Source organism: Arvicola amphibius, chromosome 3, assembly GCF_903992535.2.
Source record: "Arvicola amphibius chromosome 3, mArvAmp1.2, whole genome shotgun sequence".
Taxonomy (NCBI): domain Eukaryota; kingdom Metazoa; phylum Chordata; class Mammalia; order Rodentia; family Cricetidae; genus Arvicola; species Arvicola amphibius.
Window position 1 is genome coordinate 184,768,901 of NC_052049.1, and position 23,295 is coordinate 184,792,195.

Sequence of the window (23,295 nt, forward strand, 5' to 3'; positions counted from 1 at the left end):
GCAGTAAGACCTGAGTTCAATCCCATGAAACCATTTGGGGGGAAAAAAGCTGTATGTGGTGACTTGGTCTTGTGACCCCAGCACTGGATAGATATAAACAGAACCCTGGCCAGCCATCTTAGATCACTTGGCAAAGACCAGGGCACTGAAAGACGTTGTCTCAAACCAAGGAGGTGAGAACATCTAAGGAATAAAATTAAAATTGTCTTCCTTTCTTGCCTACACATGTACACAACTGCACACATATGAACAAAACACCACAAAAACATGCCTGTGCACATGCAAACGCACATTCGAACACACATGCACAAATGCACACACATAGGAAAAAAATCTAGAATCAAACAGCAAGTAACCCATTATATACAGTCTAACTGGCCCCCAAACTTGCAATCTTCTGCCTTAGCTTCTTATGTCTGGGATTATAGGCCTGGGTCGTCATATTCAGTCTCAACAATAATTTTTTTTTAAGTTAATTTTAGATTTATTTTATGTATATAAGTACTTTGAACACATATATTATATATGAGTGCCATGTATGTGCCCGGTAACCCCCAGAGGTCATAAAGCATCAGATTCTGGGAAACATGGAGTTACAGATGATTGTAAGGCCATTCTGTAGGTTACAGAAAATGGAAATCAGTCCTTTGCAAAAACAAACAAATTTTTTCTTGACTACTATAATAATCTTTCTCCAGGCCAACAATCAATTTTGTTTTTTGTTTGTTTTGTTTTGTTGTTTTGGAGTGGGGTTTTTTGGTTTTTGCTTTTCGAGCTATCTTAGAACTAGCTCTGTAGACCAGGTTGGCCTCAAATTCACAAAGATCCATCTGCCTCTGCCTCCCAAGTGCTGGGATTAAAGGTGTACACCACCCTCGCCCTGCTCAATCCTTTATATGTATTTCAATGTGTATTTGTTACTGGGGCAAGCAGGAGTTCTCCAGCGCACATGTGCTCAGAAGACGGCCTTGTGGAGCAGTCCTCCTGTCCTACCGTCTATCACATGGGCCCCAGAGTCAAGCAGGCATGAGGCCTGCCCTTTACAGAAAGTGGTTCTTTTTTGTTGTTTTTTGTTTTTTGTTTTTTGTCAGATGGGCCATCTCACCTGCCCTCAGACTTTTTATTCTGCCTTTTTAATGGAAACTACAATACAGATTAAAGAGCCCCAGTTAATAAGGCAAGGTTCCTCTTATTTTATATTTAACAAAAGAAATGATGTCACAGCCAGGGATATACAGAGAAATCTTATCTCTAAAAACAAAACAAAAAAAGAAACAATGCAATAATAATAATAATAAACTTCTAATGAATTAACTCATTTAAACATGGACTGAATGCTAAATATATAAAATATAAGACCTATGGGGACCTCGATAATAGTGGCAAAGTTTCATCTCACAGATTCCCTGCTAGCTACAAGGGAAAATCCTTGTCATATAGCGAACTGGGCTTTGTCACAACCTTAGGCAAACAAAGCAAACATTACTATTAAAGATACACTCAGAAAGAAAACCTTCCTGATGTGATACAATATGGAATGGACAATGTCACAGACAAAAATCTTAGCCATCCAGTTGAATTTTCAATCTAATGCTCAGGATGCTAGAAAAAAGACATACAGATAGATTAGGCCTGACACCAAAAAGGAAGAATCCAATAAATCTAGATAAACAGCCAAAATCAGATGATGTCCTGGGAGGAAGGGAGGAAACTGTACTAAGTTAACAGCTGCTGGAACAGCCAAACAGAGAAGGTGTGAAGCCTAGCGCAGCTACACACTAGCATCTGTTTAGTAGAACTACAGTCTCAGTACCTCAAATGTAAAATGTCAACAAAACCCTATCAGGGTAAGAGAATTTTATTTATTTTTAGACAAGATCTCACTATGTACTCTGGCTGGCTTGATCTCACAGAGATCCGCCTGCCTCTGCTCCTGAGTGCTGGGAAATGTGCACTCACTTCTTTAACCCATGGCCTTAGCATTCCACACCAGTGTACTCACCCTCCATCAGCAGCTCATGACTAGCCCACAGCTCATCTTTTACCACAAAAGACGTGTGTAAGACACAATATTAGGATGATGGCCTGACTCATAGCTTGAATTTCTTCTACAAAGAAGAAAATACATGGTACTAATTATTAAATTCCAGCTAAAGAAACCCGATAAATTAGCCAATCCAAATTGGTTATACCAGGACTATAGTACAATCTTCTCTGGGCTTTCAAAATACTACATTCTTCATGAAGGCCTTCAGGCCAGGCTGGACACCTCCACCCCTACACTTGAGAGGAGGGAAGGCGAGACTTGGAGAGCAGTCTGACCAGGACACACAGGGATGGCGTGCCCCTCAGTCAGCTTTGACTCTCCTCCTTCTAGACTCTGTATTAGGAAACTCTGAAACAGAAAACATGCACTGTTTATCACACCCTGGCCTGGTACCGCAAAAGCCTCCAATGGAACACATACTTTTACTCCAAAAACTATCTTGGGAAGTCTGGCCCACAGAGAATAATTACTAATGAACAGAACGTAAGATCTTTTGTCTGCCTGTCTGGGGGGGGGGGGGGGGGGGGGGGATTTTAGTTTATTTTTTATTTTTTTTGTTTTTCGAGACAGGGTTTCCCTGTAGTTTCTAGAGCCTGTCCTGGATCTAGCTCTTGTAGACCAGGCTGGCCTCGAACTCAGAGATCCACCTACCTCTGCCTCCCGAGTGCTGGGATTAAAGGCGTGCGCCACTACCGCCCGGCTTTAGTTTAGTCTTAGTAAAGTATCAGTTCACTTAATTTTTCTGAAATGATTAACCATTTTCACACCAAAGAGAAGTAAGCTGAAATGTACAAAGTTATCAACTAAATCCAGAGTAGTGAGACCTGTGCCAAAGCCTAACTCTCAGTTTATAAAATTTAAATTAACAAAGGATGATAAAATGTTTTGAAGAATCCTGAGTGATACCAGGGACCTTCTGGTCTTATTCTTATCCCTTCTGACCCCACTCTGATGTGGGAGAGTCTTCTGTTTCTGTTGATTTCATTCATTAATAAAGAAACTGCCTTGGCTCATTTAATAGGCCAGCTCTTAGGTGGGTGGAGTAGACAGAACACGAAGAAGGAAGTGAGGTAGATGCCTCGGGCAGTCGCCATGACTCTGCTCTCTGAGCCAGTCACCATGAAGCCAGCCACCAGGTCAGACATGCTGAATCTTTCCTGGTAAGACACCACTTAGTGGTGCTACACAGATTATTAGATATGGGTTAAAGCAAAAGATGTGAGAATTAGACAATGAGAGGCTAGAACTAATGGGCCAGGTAGTGTTTAAAATGAATACAGTTTGTGTGTTGTTATTTTGAGGCAAAAGCTAGCCAGGCGGCCAGGAGCCGGGCGGGATGAAAAGCAGGCCTGCCCGCAGCTCCTCACTACACCACTCCTAAGATGTAGTCTCACAAAACAAATTAATGCTTCTATCTCTAGACCTTGAACCCTACAGTTCCTCTGCACCACATGTGTCCCCATAGAATCTTAACTTAGCAATCTGATGGCAGTGTAGGTATTGAATGTTTTCCCAAAGCATCCAGGTTCACCAAGGCTGCTGCTCCTCCTTTTCTTTCCTTCCTTCCTTCCTTCCTTCCTTCCTTCCTTCCTTCCTTCCTTCCTTCCTTCCTTCCTTAACTAAAAAGGCAAAATAACAACTTTATTTTTCCAGATATGAGAGGCCTTAGGCTGGAAGTCCAAGAACCCCTTAACTTCCAAGCAACTGTGCACCTTCTCCCGTTATGGCATGTAAATACTACACAGGACATATGAGCTTACTTGTCTGGCTCTGCTAGACTGAGGGCTACATGAAGGCCAGGACTTAGAACCGGATTCCCACATGTGATGGCATATGCACACAGTCCTAGCACCTTGGAGAGGAAGGCAAGAGGAATAAAAGGTCTAAGGACAGATTCAGCTATACAGAGGGTTTTCAAATATTTGTCCAAGTGTTTTTCCTGCACATATGTCTGCACACCATGTGCGTGCCTGGTGCCTATGGAGGTCAGGAGAGGCGTAAGACCCTGGAGCAGGAGTATGGATGGTTCAGCACCGTGTGGGTTGAGGGAGCTGAACCAGGGCCCTCTGCAAGAGCAGTCAGAGCTCTTAACTACTGAGAAATTCCTTCACTCCCAAGTTTTTAAGGCCACCCTGGGCTATATAAACACCCTATCTCATAAAATAACAATTATTAAATTCTGTTTTCCCAGCCATCATGGAGCTGTAAACTTAGTAGTGGAGTTCTTGCCTAGCAAGTGTGAGGGCCTTAGTTCAATCTTGTGTGCGCACATACAGGCACACACATGCTTAAAACAGAACTTAACGCTATTTTCTTCATTATTCTTATTTGGGGCATAATGTGTGCACCCGTACACCCATGAAGGTCAGAAGAGGGCAGTGGATAACTTGGAGCTGTTGAAGGTACAGGCAGTTGTGAGTCACCTAGGCTGGCTCCTAAGAACTTAACTCAGGTCCTCTGCAAGGGCAGCAAAAGCTCAGAACCACTAAGCACCTCTCTAGCTCCTAAACTTATTGCCTCATTATTTTCTGCACCCCCCAACACACACACACACACACACACACACACACACACACACCTGTACGCTCAATGGAAACTAAGAGTATCCTTTGCATCTACCAGTGTGGCTGGCACACACACCCCTCTAGTAAGTATTTGTTAGATAAAAGAGCTCCTAGTGTTTCACACAGCTTTTCATTTGTTCATGCACACACACACACACACACACACGCACACGCACGCACGCACACACGCGCCCCCTCTAGTATTTGTTGAAGAGCTCCTAGTTTTTCAGTTTTTCATTTGTTCATGCACACACACACACACACACACACGCACGCACGCACACACGCGCCCCCTCTAGTATTTGTTGAAGAGCTCCTAGTTTTTCAGTTTTTCATTTATTCATGCACACACACACACACACACACGCATGCACACGCACGCGCACGCGCACACGCACACACACACACACACACACACCTCTAGTATCTGTTGGATGAAGAGCTCCTAGTGTTTTACAAAGCTTTTCATTTGTTCATGCACATGCTTTATATCTTTGGTATAGAAAGTTTTTTTAATTCCTTACAAATGATAAATGAAGTACTTGATAAATGCTATTTTTTCATCTTTTCTACTTAAATGCAAATTTATTTACAGCAAAGATCTTGTCCATTTTTTGCAAGCCCTAAAGTCACCAGCAGGGGCTTTTTCAAGGCTTCTTAACTTCTAAAAACTCAGGAAAAAGGGGAAAAAAGGAAGAAGGAACTAAGTAAGCAGCTGCCTATTAGCAGCTACCCTGGACTGGAAGAGAGAAGATATGAGCATAGAAGGAGCAGGTGCATCAGCACGCACAGGGCAAAGTAGCAATGATGTTAAATGTTACAAGAGTCAACAGGAAAAAATAGCTAAGACAGCAAGTGTGATCAAAGAAGTCTTTTTGGAGGAGATGTACTTCATTTTAGCACTAGAGCCTGTGGGGAAATAGAAGCAGTATGAAATGAAGGCCAAGTGGCCTCCCACCTCAGTATTATGAAATTAAACCAGGCCTCTGAGCCACATTCCAAGTCCCATAGGAATATTTAAATATGATAAAATATGTGATATATATTTAAGGCATAATTGTTACCCTGCCCCAATGGCCTCACTGAATTCCTACACTGCCAAAAACTCTTTATTTCTGAGGACTAGACACTGGTAAGTGAAAAGCTGTCCTCCAGGTGGTTTTATCAAAGCTGGCTGAAACTCAGGTGGTTAACAAAAAGGCCACAAGATAACCTCTTACATCTGTATAATCCCATCTGACTGTTAAATGGCAACCTGCAGCTCAGCTCAGTGACAACCACTGGGAAAGAACAGGAAGGAAAAAAAAAACACTTCCCCAGAAAATCTCCATCCATACCCAGAAAAGACCCATCTCTCCCTTTTCTTCTATGTATTCTACAACTAGCTACAAGCTCCCAGTCCCCAACAACTGGAGCAGTTGATTTGCAAGTCTATCTCCTATTAAAGGGTCTTCTTAAGGTCCAGATGAGGAACTGTCAGCTACCTCTATAGCACTGTGTCTGTCTCATGCCGCCGTGCTTCCCACCATACTTTACAACATAACAATAATGAATTAAACCTCTGAAGCTGTAAGCCAGCCCCAATTAAATGTTTTCCTTTGTAAGAGTTGCTGTGGCCACGGTGTCTCTTCACAGCAATGAAAACCCTACCTAAGATGGGACCAGCATCTCATGTATCCACAGTAGCCTTAGCTTACAAAGTAGCTGAGTATGACCTTGAATTCCTTCCTAATCCTCAGCTCCTACCTCCCAAGCACTGAAAGTACAAACTGTGCCCAGCCCCACCACCACATATGCCAAAAGAGCAAATGTAGACAGACGGTGGCATTCTTGTTCGTCATGTGTATATCAGTGCACCACATGTGAGCCTGGTGCCCTCGGAGGCCAAGAGAGCATCAGCTCCCCTGGAGCTGCAGTTCAGAGTTACAGAGGGTTGTGTGCTACTATGTCAGTTATTAAGAACTGAACCCAGGTCCTCTGGAACAGCAGTCAATGCTCCTAACTGCTAAGCCAGCTCTCCCATAACCCAACCCCCATCAGAATTCTTAAATTCCAGTTTTACTATAGGGGTTTGTTTTGATTTTAACAGAATTAACTCAAAATACACAGACTGCTTTTATCATCATTGCTGCCCAAAGTTGGAATGGTGCTCTAAGGTACCCCAAGATCTTGAATTGAAATAGGAAGCCTCTATTCCAAGTCTATGTTCTCACATGAGAGACTTCAGATCACGGCAACAACCCACTACTCCTCACTTCCATGTATGTTGTCAACTCCAGTTGACATGTACTTGTCTCATCTGCCTCTGGTCTAATACAAATTCCACTATTATAATTTCTTTCATTTCAATTATTCCCCAATATGCAGTATGGATAAAACCAGTAACGCAATTCAACTTGGGACAGTGGAGTTCTACAGATGTATCTCAGCAGTTTACTCCCTGTCTGGCAGGCATGACCTGGGTTTACTCCCTGGTACCATAAATAAAATCGGGAGGGTAGAATAACTTCTAGATAGGCAGGCAGTCTCATCAGTCCTAATCCCTGCCTTGTCTTGTCATTGCTTGATTACATTTATTGAGAGAGAGAAAGAGAGAGAATATGAGGGCATGCATGCACACATCTGTGGATGCTGCCGTGGTGTGTATGCAGACATACCCCAGAGGAAATTTTGGGGAATTGGTTCTTTACTTTCACCTGTGGGTTCTAAGAATTAAACTCAGGTCATCAAGTTTAGCAGTAAATGTCTTTAAAGTCCATTCCTGACTTTTCTATCACTAGCTGTACATACCTTTTTAAAAAAAATATTCTTTTAGATTTATTTTATTCATGCCTAACTGTATGTATGAGCACCATGTGCATGCTTAGTGTTGGTGGAGTCAGAAGAAGACATGAATCCCCTACTGCTGGAGTTACCTACGGCTGTAAGTTGCCATGTGGGTTAGGTAGGTTCTATGGAAGAGCAACAAGTGATCTTAATTACTGAGCCAACTCTCCAGCTCCACTGTAGATAATCTTAGAAAAAAAATTATAAAAATATCAAGACATCGAGTATGGTAGCTTACAGCTTTAAAAAACTGTATTATTTAGGAAGGCCCCTAAAGAGGCTATTATATTTCCTACTTAAGCAAAATAAACAAACAAAATATAAAAACTCACTAGGATTTAAAACATGAACTGGGAATATAACTCAGTAGAGTAGCATTTACCTAGCATACATACAACCTTAGATTTGATTACTAACTCTGCAAAAATGGAAAAAAAAGTATTAAATGAGCCAGGCATGGAGGCACATGCCTTTAATCCCAGTATTTAGGAGGTACAGACAGGAGGATTTCCTATAAATTCAAGACCAGCCCAGTCTACATACAGGACAGCCAGAGTGATATAAAGAGACACCCTGTCTCAAAAACCAAAACAATAAATAAATGTAGGAGAACACGAATAAAGTACCCCACACTAGATCAGAACTAAGCATAATAAGGGGTTCTTTATTTAGGGGGGACTCACAGATCACAGTTCTCTGCAGGAATGGGGAACAGGAACCAAATCCAGAAGCCAGGCTAGAAAGGAGAGGGCAGGTGCACAAGCAGGCACCTTTTTGGTACCCAAGCCACGCCCAACCTGGTCCAGCCTCTCAAAGTCCATTGGCAGAATGAAGTTCCCCTGCACCTCCCCTTTTTGCCTAAATAAGAGTTTCAAACCCAATAGAACACTATATACAATAAAAACAGATACCAAGTATAAAAAATTAGAATTACAACCTGCATAAACAATATTAAGCAAGAAACATATGTTAAATGTTTCAGTAATTTTTTTTATCCAAAGGAGTCTAAGTCTTGTATTAGAAATGGCTTGGCTAAGTCATAAGAGGAAGGTACCTAACTACGACTATCTAGCCTTCAACTCCATTGAAGACCTGAGAAGGGAAATAATATTACCTGAGTAGGCAGGAAGTGCAATTAAGTAGCTTCCAAAATGTATAGTAAATGACAGAGACAACTATTTGCAACTTTGGAGCAACCAACTTTGCCTAAGGCCTAGAGTAACTGAGAGACCATTTTCAGAGGCAGGAAAAATTTTTAAAACCATCTTACCCTGTCTTGGCAAGGTTTAGCAGTTTTGTTTTTTTTTTTTCTTGTATCCTGCCATTGGCTGAAGAAGGTTCCCCAGCAAATAAAGATATGACCTTTAAAGCCATCTAATTTTACTGACTACATAACTTTTTTTGGTATTTATTGATATATTTTGAGACAAAGTGTCTCTACATAATAGCCTTGGCTGTCCTGTAACTCACTATATAGCCTACACAAGGCTACATTCTTAAACTAGACTGCTAATCCAAAAATACAACAGAAATACAAAACAATCCCTGTGGGGTTGCATTCCTTTGGGGGGGGGCACAGAACATCTTTTATCACCACTGTTCCTCTCTAAGAATGATCCCCAGAACCCACATAAAAGCCTGACACAGCACATGCTTGTAATCCCAGTTCTAGGAAGACAGAGACAGGAAGACCTCTGGGGCTTGACAGCTAGCTAATCAAGTCAAATTAGCAAGCTCCAGCTCAACTCAAAAAGGACAGTAGAAACCAACTGAGGAAGACACTCAACACTGAACTCTGGCCTACATATGCACATGCAGACCCACAAACACGTATACATGTACACATACACCAAAATAAACTCTAAAAATAATTTATTTTATTTTGTTTTTTGTTTTGTTTTGTTTTGTTTTTTAAGACAAGGTTTTCTGTAGCTTTGGAGCCTGTCCTGAAACTCACTCTGTAGACCAGGCTGGCCTTGAACTCATGGAGATCCACCTGTCTCTGCCTCTGCTAGGATTAAAGGCATGAGCCGCTGCACCGCCCAGCCTAAAAATAAATTTAAAACCAGTATGGCATGATGGTACATGACTTTAATCCCAGCATTCAGGTGGCAGAAGCAGGTAGATATCTTCAGGTCTGAGGCCAGCCTGATCTATGTAGAGCTCCAGGGCAGCCAGGGCTACATAGTTGGAGCCTCTCTCCAAAAAATCAATAAAGAGGTCTAGGGCCCATTCCATCTCTTATCTTACATAAAACAAACTGACGCTTTTCTGAGGCCAGTATCTCTTAAAGGACCACAAATCCATGGTATTAAAGAAATGAGAACTAAATCATTATCACTACATCAGTAGGAATACTAGAACACATGTTCAATAAACTATTTATAGTCAATGGATACTACTGAACTACATGACCAAACTCAGAACGATACACAAGTCATTCAATGTAAAGAGCAAATACACAAAAACAGCAAAAATCACAAAACTGCTAATAAATTTAAATATTCAGTCTAAAAAAGTATGTATCAAATGCTACCTCATAGTAGTATGATTGTAATTTTTTAACTTACTTTGATTTTATAATTTTTATAATAATCATTTATTAATGAAAATTAGTCATTTTTTCAAAAGAAACTAAAACATCCTTTAACATAAACTACAAAGAGCATGTCTCTCCAATCAAGAAATATGAGATATGGTCCAGGAAGAGATGGTCCAGCAGTTAAAAGTACTGGCTGCTCTTCCAGAGGACCCAAGTTCAATTCCTGGCACCCACATGGCAGCTCACAACTGTCTTTAACTCTGGGTCCAGGGAATCCAACACCCTCATACAGACATACATGTTGGCCAAACACCAATGCACATAAAAATAAATAATTCTTAAAGAGAAAGGCAGAAATATGAGCTGTGCATACCAGGAGCTCATCCATGCTAGTTTGACACTTCTCGAGGTTTATCCGTTTGATGGCCACTCTCTCCTTTTTGGGGGCACAGTAAGCAGCCTGAACCACGGCAGTTGCTCCACTCCCTGAAAACAAACACACAAACAATAACCATACATATAAAGCATGGCCTTTCAAATCCCAAACACATAAACAATAAATACACATTTAAGCATGACATTTCAAATCCTCACTTTAAACAGTGAAGACTAAGCCTACCTTACCCCACAGTGGACAACAGAAGAGGAGAAACGCCATCGAGAGCTGGTGAATACAACCTTAAGAACCTCAGGGCCAGGCAAGATGGCTCAGTGGGTAAAGGTTTCACCTGCCACCAAGCCTGACAGCCTGAGTTCAAACCCAAGGCCCACAAATGACTCCAAAAAGATGTCCTCTGACCTCTACACTCACATCACAGCATCTGTGCACCACCACACACACATACTAGATAAATGAAAATGTAACTTAGAATTTAAAAAAAAACACCCTCAGCTATTTCATGTCTGTAGCCAAAAAATAACAGTGCAAAAAAAAAATCAAAAATTGTTATGATTCTAGTTCTAAAGTATGATAGCATAGGCCTATACTCTGTTCTCCAAATATAACTATATACCATAAAAACTGAAAACTAATCATCAACAGGCTTTGGAAGATATAAAAAGGAGGTAGAGCACCTAGAGACCTGGAGACCAGGAAAGCCTATGGTGAGCTCACAGCATTTCCCTTTTCTCGCCCTGTTGGGGAATATTATTTTAAGGTGTGTTCCTTTTGTTTATGTTGCATTTGTTGCAACTCTGTGAAGCTGTGATACTTTGCCTGTATCAAATGCCTGACCGTCCAATTAAGATCTGAATGGTCAATAGCACAGCAGGAGACAGGATAGGTGGAGCTAGCAGATGGAGAGAATATATTGAAGGCGAAAACTGGGAGAAGGGGTTCAGAAAAGTAGCCGGAGAAGAAGGACATCAGGGGCAGCCACCCAGCTACACAGCAATCCATGGAGTAAAAGTAAGATTTACAGCAGTAAGAGAAAGGGAAAAACAGAGGCCAAAGGGTAGACGGGACAATATAAGTTAAGAAAAGCAGGCAAGAAACAAGACAAGCTAAAGTCGGACGTTTATAGAAGATTCTGTGGGATTCATTTGGGAGCTGGCTGGCGGGCCTCCAAAAGAGTCCAAAGAGCATAACACCATAATTAATACTACATCTCTCCCATATGTTTCAGGCCACACAACAGAGAGGTCTGCACTTCAGAGCCATCAAGATAGACAGATGCACAGACAAGTCAACAAGCTAAAAAGACTGCCCCCTGGCTAAAGATCTGTGAAAAGGGCAGCTCAGCACAGACCTAGAAGGTCAAAATATTCCCCAGTCCTCACCCAGGACCCCGGCACCAGCATGACCATGGTCCTCTACTCGTTCCACAGTGTCAGCCCTGCCCAGCGCAGGAGCCAGAGTGGTGCCAGAGCAGTATTGCAAGAGCCCCGAAAACTGAACTACCAAGGGCATTACAACTCCCAAAAGTAGGGTAAAGTTATACACCAAAAAAGTAAAATAGAATTAAGGGTCTGCCAACATAATAACCCAAATGTCCAAGATGACATCAAAATGCGTGACACTGGATGTGGTAGTATCCCACCCCTGTAAGCCCAGTCCCAAGTCATCTTTGACTACAAGTTAAGGGTCAGCCTGAGAATGTCAAAAAGCTAACAAAAGATTTATATTCTCAATGAAGAAACTACTGGGGGGAGGGAGGAGTGCTGAGCCTGTAAAGACACTTGCTACAGGGCCTGACCTGAGTTCCAGCCACAGGGCCCACAAAAGAGGGAAGTGACTCCCGGAAACTGTCCTCTGACCTCTACACAGGTACAGCGTAGGTATACACATACACACATGCTCACACGCACGCACGCGCGCACATGTAACTTAAAAATATGTATAAGGGGCTGTGCCAGAGGCTGCTGAGCACTAACACTCCACCGACACAGCCTGTCCTCAGCCCCAGGTTCTTGCTTCTTTCAGTCTTGGTACTTGTCTGAAGGAGACGAACAGCAGTGGCTGTCACACTGTGGATTTATATACAAAGGTTTGTTTGGCACACCAAAAACATCTTTTCTCTTGATGTGAAGAAAAAACAATAAAATGTGCACCCAAAAATTTTTCAAGGAGCTATACAAATAAAATATATACTGACTGAGAAAAGACATTTGCTGGGAGCTCAGTGGTTTATAGATCACAGACAAAATCTGTGAACTCAGAGACAAGATAAAGCGTTTATCTAAACAAAGAAAACACTGAGAACTAAGCCTTAGGAGCAGCAGGGTCAACAGTGAGCAATCTGTACTCCATGCAGTACATGAAATAATGCTCCCACCCCCAAGATGTAAGTGTTCTATCTCAAAAAAACTTAAAAGACATATGACCCTATATGGTAAAATAATAATAATAAATTTTAGAGCTGGAGAGATGGCTCATGGTTAAAACACTTGCTACTCTTGTATCTTCCAACACATACTCGGTAGTTGGTATACAGCCACCTCTAACTCCAGTTCCAAGGGATCCAATGCCCTCTTCTGGCCTCCACAGGTACCAACCGTGAATAGACATACATGTAGGAAAACCACATATCAAATAAAAATACTTTTTTAGAAATACTTGTTAAACATTACCAAGCTACAGATCTGAAGCCAAGCAGGTGGCTCACAACTGTAACCCAGCGTTCAAGGAGCAGAAGAAAAAGGTCCAGAGTCTAAGGCCAGACTGGGCTGTAGAGGCAGTTCCAGGTCTCACTACACGAGACCCAGTCCCAAAAAAATAAAAAAGAAAGGAAAGTACAAATCTTAGGATGGGAAGATGATGTTGAATTATGTGGACAGGCTCAATGTAACTAAAAGGATCCATGTCAGTCAAAGAGGGAGGCAGCAGTTCCTCAGGAAGGATAATGAAGTCAAGGCCAGAAGTGCTGTAGCCATGAACCAAGAAATGAATACTGACACACACTACAGCATGGGTAAACCTAAAAAAAGAATAGGGTAAGAGAGGGAAGTCCAGCATCTAAGACACATATTACCAGACTTCCTTTATGTAAAATGTTCAGAATACGCAAATCCAGAGACAAAATAGTGGCTGTGAGGAATTGAGAATGAGGAGTGGAAGTGACTACATCACAAGGGGGTTCACTCTTCCTGAGTGACAGTTACAAAGTATCCTACATGCAAAAATTTTAATCAAGCAGACATCCTAAAAGGGTAACTTCTAGCCAAGTATAGTGGCACACACCTTTAATCCCAGAACACAGGAGGCAGAGGCAGAAAAATCTGTTAGGCCAGCCTGGTCTCAGAGACTGTTCAGCACAGCCAGGACTACAAAGAGAAACTCTGTCTTGAAAAACAGAATAAAACAAACAAGGAACACTACAACCGTTACCTCCTAATCCAAGAATTTTGAAAAGAGCATGGAGCAATGCTTCAAAAGCAGCCAAAACTCAGCCCCGATGCAGAAATGAATGGGTAATCTAAAAAGCTTTTGCTGGTTGATGTCCCCTTCTGCCCTGCCCCTATTCCCAAAAACAAGGTTCAGGGCATTAAAGGGCATAATCAAGCCCTTTAAGGTTGTGAAGTTGTCTCACTCACATTCTCTTCAGCCATCCAGTCTCCCTCCCTCTCCTCTCTGGCCCAGCACGGGCCTTCCTGACTGCACTATTTTTAAACCGCATCTAGGTGGAACCCTCCCTCCACCAAGACTGAAGTGTGCACCTGTAAGTCACTCCTCATACCTACTGCAAGGCCTACTGCACACTGCATTCAGTGTCCATTTTTCATGGACCTAATGCAATTTAGCACCTTCATGCAAGTAAGGTGTCTTTCTATATATTAACCCGCACAATGTTCTCCTTTCAATGCCTGACTCAAAATTCACCTATTTCCAAGAACTACTATTGAAAGGACTGAAATTTACACTACAGTTCCACCAATGATAGAATAAATTTCCAATTCCCAATCATGTGCCTGACAGAGAAATACTCAATTAATGATTGCTATTACTCGCTTATTTACTCATTATGCAATTTTCAGTTATTTAACTATTCAAACACATGTGTATATCAAGTATTATTTGGTCTAGGATGAGCTTATTAAGATTCAAAAGTACTTGAATCTTTCCCAAAACACAGAAGGACAAATTACCCCTACCAGCTCTCCATCCTTCATACATTTCACCGAAATTGCATGGGATCCACACCCCCAACGTCTTAATCACTTTTATGACTATACACTAAACGTTCTCTTGTACAGTAACCCCCAGATGGAAAAACATTAAACACTACAGGAAAAGTGCTCATTAATTCTCTCCCTCCTTCTCCAGCCTCTCATCTTCCTCTCAAACATAAAGCAATTTCAAGAAAATGTTGGCAAGTGAGGAGGAAAATTGGTTTATGTATTGCACATAACTGCACTAATCAACACAGTTCTCAGCAGACTGCTGGGCTCAAAACCCAATTGTCTGCACTATTGTGAGGCAAAGGTGCCCACTCCCTTATAACAAGCACTTACTTTCAGTAGACTTCGATTTTAATACGACTGCCAATCAACCTGTAAAATGGTTTGGGGAGACAGCTCCATCCATAAAGTGCTTGCCACACAAGCACGAGACCCTGAGACAGAGATCTAGAACCCAGGTAAAAGCTTGGCATGGCAGCACATGCCTGTGGTCACAGTGCTGAGGAAACAGGAGGCAGGAGGCTCCCTTGGAACCCACTAGACAGCTAGTCTCATTGGAACAGTGAGCCCCAGGTTCAGTAAGTGACAGGGTCTCAAATACAAGAACAACTTCAGAAGTCACCCTACACAGACAACTGCCATCCTGTTCTGACATCAGTCCTCAGCCCCCTACACCCTACCCCAACAGTCACATCTGCCTTGGCAATACATCCGCAAGTTCCATGTTTTAGCCAAAATAATTAAAGAAAACTAATAACTAATAAAAATAAGCAAAAAATTTTGTTATGTGTGAGTTCAAGGCCAGCCTGGTATACAAGGCTAGTTCTAGGACAGCCAGGACTACAGAGAAACCTTGTCTTGAAAAGCTTTTTTTTTTTTTTTTGTTTTTTGTTTTTTTTTTTGTTTTTTTTTTTGTTTTTTGAGACAGGGTTTCTCTGTGGCTTTGGAGCCTGTCCTGGAGCTAGCTCTTGTAGACCAGGCTGGTCTCGAACTCACAGAGATCCGCCTGCCTCTGCCTCCCGAGTGCTGGGATTAAAGGCGTGCGCCACCACCGCCCGGCTTGAAAAGCTTTTAAAAAAAAAAATGTGAGGGGGCTGGAGAGATGGCTCAGCGGTTAAGAGCATTGCCTGCTCTTCCAAAGGTCCTGAGTTCAATTCCCAGCTACCACATGGTGGCTCACAACCATCTGTAATGAGACCTGGAGCCCTCTTCTGGTGTGCATACATGGAGGCAGAATGTTGTATACATAATAAATAAATAACTCTTTAAAAAATATGATATTATAACTGAAATAATTACTATGCTCTGCCAGAAATAAACATTTCAAGGCCAATTTTACCCCCACATTAACTTAAATGTATATTATAGTCTTTGTGGGCTTTGTCTTTTAAAATACCGCACCTGACCTTGGTCTCCAGAGGCTTTTCAGAGGCATAAGCTTGGTCTGTCCATTAATGGAAAAAAGTGTTAAGTGATTATTTAATCAGTGTGGCTGTCAGTAATTTCCCAGTGATCCTTTCATCACAGATCTACAATCAAAATGTGCGTCAGGATAAAATAGGAGCATCACTGAGTTCCAGACCAACCCAGGCTCAGGGAGTTCAAGGTTAACAAAGGTTATAGTGTAAAACCTCATCTCAGAAACAAAACAAAACCCTAAATATCTAAAGTGGGGAGGGGTGTCAGGAAATGGCATTGAGCAAAATGCTAAATAAAAGGATACATATTTTCTACAAGTACAAGAAACACAGAGCCTGATGTGATGCTGGCATGCAAACATGGAGCTGACCAAATCCACTTAAAAGCCTGAAAGAGCTTGGGAAGTTATTCTAGATAGAAAAGAATAGAGTTAAGCAAGCTTCTTGATAGCAGCACTTTCTCAGGTGGGCTCTGCTTGTTAGAAGCCTCTCTAACAAAAATTTAAGAGAGGCTTCCTGACTCAGCTTTAGCTGCAAAACCTTGCAGCTCTTTTGAGCCGTCCTGCCACGAAAAATTGAAATCGTGTTGATGAAAAGCTGACTACACGCTTTTTGATGGTGGCAGGGACCTTGAAACGCCACAGAGCTGTGGCACTAAATATGGTTCTGGCCAGTACCTCTGCCATGAGGCTAGACTCTCAGAAAAAAAAAAAGCTAAGGAATGGGCTGGATCCAGCCATCAAAGCCACGGCTTTAATCCTGGCCATATCGCTTAGCAAATTAAAGACTCATGTGGTCAGGAAAAGAGAGATGTACAGTAAAGATAGATGCAAAGACAAAGAAAGCCTCTAAATGGTTTACTGTGTGTTTAAAAATATATGTGATGGAGGACTTTCATTGGTTAATTAATAAAGAAACTGCTTGGCCCAATAGGTCAGAACATAGGTGGGTGGAGTAAACAGAACAGAATGCTGGGAAGAAGGGAGTCAGGCAGACGCTTCAGGCAGTCGCCATGCTTCTCCTCTCCAAGATGGACGCAGGTTAAGATCTCTCCTGGTAAGCGACCACCTCATGGTGCTACACAGATTATTAAATATGGGTTAAAACAAGATGTGAGAATTAGTAAATAAGAGGCTAGAACTAATGGGCCAGGCAGTGTTTAAAAGAATACAGTTTACGTGTAATTATTTCAGGTATAAAGCTAGCCTGGTGGTGGGACGCAGCCCCGCTGCTCCATCTACATATATGAAGGCAAAAAATATATAAATAAAAATAAAAATATATGTAGGCTTGGAAGAAAAAAAAGGATAAAGTCCTTAAAAAAGAAAAAAGAGGGTAGTTGGGTGTGGTGGCACATACCTTTAATCCCAGCACTTGGGAGGCAGAGACAGGCGGATCTCTGTGAGTTCAAGGACAGCCTGGTCTACAGAGTAAATTCCAGGACAGCCAAAGATACACCGAGGAAACCCTGTCTCAAAAAGCTAAAACTTAAAAATAAAATAAAAGAAACAGAGGTTAAAATAAAGCCACATAAAGATGAAAAATACAAGGGAATCTGGATACTGTATGTTAATGTTGTCTTTAAATTGTTTGATAACTGAGGAAGGAACAAAAGCTGCTAAAAGACATCTGATTATAAATGCTGCTGGATTAATCCAATATATGAATATGAATATATATATTAAAAATGTATTGACTTTAAAATTGAAGTCAAAAGATATGTTACTTTGGAGAAGAGGTTTTGCTTTTGTTTCCACGGGAAATGAGGGACTGTGGATTCATTCTTTTTTTTTTTAATATTTATTTATTTATTTATTTATTTATTATGTATGCGATATTCTGTCTGTGTGTATGCCTGCATGCCAGAAGAGGGCACCAGACCCCATCACAGATGGTTGTGAGCCACCATGTGGTTGCTGGGAATCGAACTCAGGACCTTTGGAAGAGCAGGCAATGCTCTTAACCTCTGAGCCATCTCTCCAGCCCCTGTGGATTCATTCTATGTTGAGAAAAATCAGGTTTGATCAAGGAAGGCCCCAAGAAAACTCCGACAGGAAGAATAGCCCAGATGTCTGAGTTCTACATCCAGAACAGTTCAAAGACTACTGTTTGAGATGATCAAGCCTCACAAGATACTCCAGTCCCAGGACTTGATCATAATTCTAAATTTTCTTTAGGTCCCCATAAGATTATCAGTGCCCCCAATCAGCAGGAAGTAGCCTGGAAAAAGCATGTCCACATTCCCAAAAAATGGATTATGGATGTTTGCCTTTGTTTAGAATGTTCATTACAAGCTGCTATGGATAATGGTCAGTAGAAACGCTAAACAAAGGAGATTTGATTCAGAGTTCTTATTTTAAAAGGGGGGAGGGGTACTGTGGGACAATGGTCTGTACCCTGTCACTTGTATTTTAAATAAACGATGACTGGCCAGTAGCCAGGCAGGAAGTATAAGTGGAGCAACCAGGCAGGAAGTAGAGGCAGGTCAAAGAGAATTCTGGAAAGAGGGAAGTTTCAGTCTGCAGTCGTCACCCAGACAGAGAGGAAACCAGACACTGAGCAAGCAAGATGTGACTGCCTGGCCAAAAAAGGTACCAAGCCATGTAGCTAACACAGACAAGAATTATGGGCTAATAAAAGTTTTAAGAGTTAATAAGAAGGCTGAGATACTATGAGATACTAGGCCAATCAGTTTATAATTAACATAGACCTCTGTGTGATATCTTTGGTACTTAATGACTGCGGGAACCAGGTAGGACAAAAACCTCAGTCAACAGTGGCCCATACCTTTAATCCCAGCACTTAGAAGGTAGAAGCAGGGAGATCTCTGAGTTCCAGGCCAGCTTGGTATACATAAGGAACTCCAGGCTAGCCAAGACTACATAATGAGTGCCTGCCTTTAAAAAACAACAAACAACAACAACAAAAAAAAAACAGTTGGGCATAGTGGTGTATGCCTTTGATTGCAGCACTCAGGAAGCAGAGGCAGGCAGATCTCTATGAGTTCCATTTCAGCTGGGTCTACAGAGCTAGTTCCAGGACAGCCAGGGCTACACAGAGAAACCCTGTCAAATACAGATAGATTGGATGGATGGATGGATGGATGGATGGATGGATGGATGGATGGATAGATAGCAGAGGCAAGCTGATCTTTTAAGTTCAAGGTCAACCTGGTCTACAGAGCAAGTTCTAGAATAGCCACAGCTACACAAGATAACCCTGTCTCAAAAAGCAAACAAAAAAGGTCCCCATTTGTGATGTACAAACTGACTCGTTCTGTAGACCTATAGACCAGGCTGGCCTTGAACTCAGAAATCCGCCTGCCTTTGCCTCTTGAGTGTTGTTGTCTATAGGTTTTAATTTATATAATGTATGTTTTATTCATAAGAAGAAAATATTTCTATTATACTGGAATGAAATAATTCTAGAGTGCTAGGTTGTCTCAGCTTGGGTTTCTATTGCTAAGAAAGACTCCATGGCCAGGGCAACTCTGATAAAGAAAACATTTAACTGGGGTGGGTCATTTACAGTTTCAGATGTTCATCCATTATCATCATGCTGGCATGCAGACACATGAGGTGCTAGAGTTGAGAGCTACATCCTGCAGATGATAGGAAGCCAACTATCTGACTGGCCACACAGTGACACACTTCCTCCAACAAGGCCACACCTTGTAACAGTGCAAGTTCAAGGCCCTGGTTTGGAAGAGGGGAGATCTGAGGACATACATGGAGGTAGAATGCTTGTCTAGGCTAAATATGGCACTATCTTCAATTCCCAGGACAGCACAGACAACATCTAAGAGTAGTTGCTAGGAGGGCTGAGATGGAAAAATCTTGAGTTTAAAGACAGGCTGGGAAACATCAAATGATCCTACCTCAGAAAATAAATATAAAGTGTCAATAGGAAAATATATATAAAATACTGGAATGTTCCTGCATTATTAGTAGGATTACAAAATGGCACAGCCACTTCAGAAAATCTGGAGATCTCCTCAAAATGTTAGGTTCCATATGACCTACCATCCCAACAAACAAGATTTACTCTACAGTTCAGAAGACAGCTGTCATCTTCAGCTATCTGAAGCCAACAGGACACACCTGATTTCCATACCTTCCTCAACGGAAATAATACTTGTATTGCCTTCTCTTTAGTGGTTTGTCTTTATCTGCCCAATTGTCTAATAAAATACAAAATGAAATAAAACTATCCCAACAAACTACCACTGAAGTACTCTGCAATTAGCTTTTCAAAAGGCCGAACATCTTTTATGAGGGCCCTTGAGTACAACACGGTTAAGCAAAGTGACAGTGACTTAGACTCACTTCTATGTACAAAACCATACAGAAAACTCAACCCTCTGCTGCTCTCAGTGAGAAGCCACTATGTGAGTCCTGGAAAGAGATAACTGAAGGAAGCTGACTGTGGGGAGAAGACACACACGATGATTCTCCTACATAGTCGCTGTGTCTAATTAAACAATCTCACATCTATATTGTGTGCTACTAGTGATTTTTACAAGTTAATTTTCCAAGAGTATTCTCTAGTGGAATTCTAATCTATCTCTGGATAATTTAAACTAACTGTAAACAAAACCTGAAATGTTAGCCTGAACTATGTTAATGTTGTCTACATAAGCAAAACATGACGGGGCTGAGAACCCCAGCTGCAGCTGCACTGACGGAGAACGCCTTCCAACCCAACCAGGGGATAACACTGAACTCTACAATGATGTTTTCCTCACAATTATGATAAAGTTTAATCTCAAAATTAGACACAATAAGAAGCAAAAAAGTGACAAATTCTGGGGGCTGGAGAGATGGCTCAGAGGTTAAGAACACTGACTGCTCTTCCGGAGGACCTGAGTTCAATTCCCAGCAACCACATGGTAGCTCACAACTATCTAAAGTGAGAGCTGGTGCCCACTTGAGGAAAAGACGACATCAGTCATCCTTATCAACTTAGATCATGAAACCCAATATGCACAAGTTCAAAAGAACCGCCATATTCAGGCTGCCCATGCATGCTTCAGCACTGCCAGGGCAACCATTTCACTTTTTACTATACATACAACGGAATGGTTTTAACTTAGTTCTTATTTCCTCAACACACAACTTAGTTAATGAACTAACAATAAAATAGCAAATCGAAACATCAGTCATAATTGTTCATCTAGAACTATTTATTACATTTAGTATGTGTACACAGATCACATCTTAAGTGTGCATGTAGAAGTCAAAGGACAACTTAGAAGAGTTAGTTCTCTGCTTTCATCAAGTGGATTTTGGGGCTCGAACTCAGGATGCGTGGATAAAAATGCCTGAAAAGAACTATGTCTGCACAGACTAATTAGAATTTCGGGACTGTGAAGAGACTGGAATATTGCAGGTCCAGAAGCTAATTACCTTATCCTGAGCAGTTCTCGCCTTCTAGAACAGCCAACTCTTTGCCCACCTCTGTGTCTGAACTAACATCTTTTTTTTTTTTTTTTTTTTTTGGTTTTTCGAGACAGGGTTTCTCTGTAGCTTTGGAGCCTGTCCTGGAACTAGCTCTCGTAGACCATGCTGGTCTCGAACTCACAGAGATCTGCCTGCCTCTGCCTCCCGAGTGCTGGGATTAAAGCCACCGCCGCCCGGCTTGAACTAACATCTTGTGACTAATAGCAGACCACTAGCTTCCACCAACCCAAAAGCTAACAATGTCATCAATGTCATCAATGGAGCCTACTGAACAGCTCCCCCATCTTTTGTACTTGCCTCGCTGATGCACCCACCAATGTGTTTTAAACTTTCCTTGACTTACAACTCTCTTTGTTCTGTAAAACCATGAAAGTGTGTCCACATTGGAACATAAATTTTCGAATAACGTAAATACATGTTCCCAGGCAATGGTTACTCAAAATGGCTCCAGAATGAACTCTTACTCCCTTTAAGATGAGAGACTGTGGGTTGTGTCAACAGTTGTCAGCTTTGGCGAAAAGCACCCTTACCCCCTTGCTGCACCATCTCACTGGTCCTAGAATGGTCCTTTTGTCGCTCCAAGTTTAATTCAATGAATAAGTCTCTATAAACAATGTATCAATTAAGCTCTGGTATGGTCAAGGACAAAGGGCTGGTGTTTTACCATTTGATGGTAAGAAACCTGCAGCTTCAGTTCTTCTAACAAGTACAAGTACCTTTATCCAAATTTATAGGATTTTCCTAAAACAAAAGTTCAAACATTCCAAAGTTCTAACATAAAGCACTATGGTAATATAGTAATCAGACATTCAATACTACTAATTCGGGCTAGTTGACCGTGTTCTTTAATTAGAAAAGTAATTATGTCATTAAAACAGCAATTAATAACAGAATAGAAAAGAATACCCAAAAATCATTCATAATTATTAACTAGTCTCTAATATTTCACAAGAATATAGCAACGGGCAGAGGCAAGCGGATCTGAGTTCAAGGCTAGCCTGGTCACCAGAGGACAGGCTCCAAAGCTACACAGAGAAACCCTGTCTCAAAAAACCAAAAATAAATAAATAGATAAAAGGCCTATAGCAGGGCTGGAGAGATGGCTCAGCAGTTAAGAGCATTGCTTGCTATTCCAAAGGTCCTGAGTTCAATTCCCAGCAACCACATGGTGGCTCACAACCATCTGTAATGAGGTCTGGTGCCCTCTTCTGGCTTGCAGACATATATTGTATACATAATAAATAAATATTTTTTTTTAAAAAAGGCCTATAGCAACGGGAGGACAAGAGACAAGTTTTAAAGGCACTCTCTGAAGCAGAGCCTCAGCACAGTGAGGGCCCTTTAAACCACAAGCTTACTGGCAGGGCTCCCCATAGTTGTCTGAGCACAGAAGTGCACTGCACAGGCAAGACTGCCACTAGGGATTTAGTGTAACAGACAGGCATCGGTAAGAAGGAGTGGGAGCAGCTGCCCTAACGCCACTGTCCGTGGATTCCCCGCCGCCCTCAGCCCAGCTTTTCATCCTTGCCTCCTCCCAGTCTGCCCTGCCTTACTTCCCTAGCTTCAATGTTCGCTTATATCACCACCAAACACATTAATTCACAAAGTGGGGATGAGCTGTCTCAAAAAAATCTTTCATAAAAACAAAAACAATAGAAGACATTGTCAGGAAGGGCAGAGAGAGGACAGTGGAAGTCCTGTGAAAGCAGCAGAGAAGACTACCGGGGCAGAGGACAGGCACCAACAAAGAGGAGGGGCAGATAAGGCTGGGAAGCATAGTGGTGGTTTAATGAGCTCCACAGGCTCATGTATTTGGATACTT

General features: G+C 41.7%; 1 protein-coding gene across 1 annotated transcript in view; it reads right to left on the bottom strand.

Moving 5' to 3' along the window:
- The window catches only part of Oxsr1 (oxidative stress responsive kinase 1), an 87,106-nt gene that overhangs the window by 53,149 nt on the left and 10,662 nt on the right, over positions 1-23,295 (bottom strand). Inside the window, 4 exon segments of the mRNA XM_038323289.2 lie at positions 1,999-2,059; positions 2,062-2,085; positions 5,706-5,733; positions 10,353-10,465. Of these exon segments, the coding sequence (XP_038179217.1) occupies positions 1,999-2,059; positions 2,062-2,085; positions 5,706-5,733; positions 10,353-10,465 (226 nt within the window).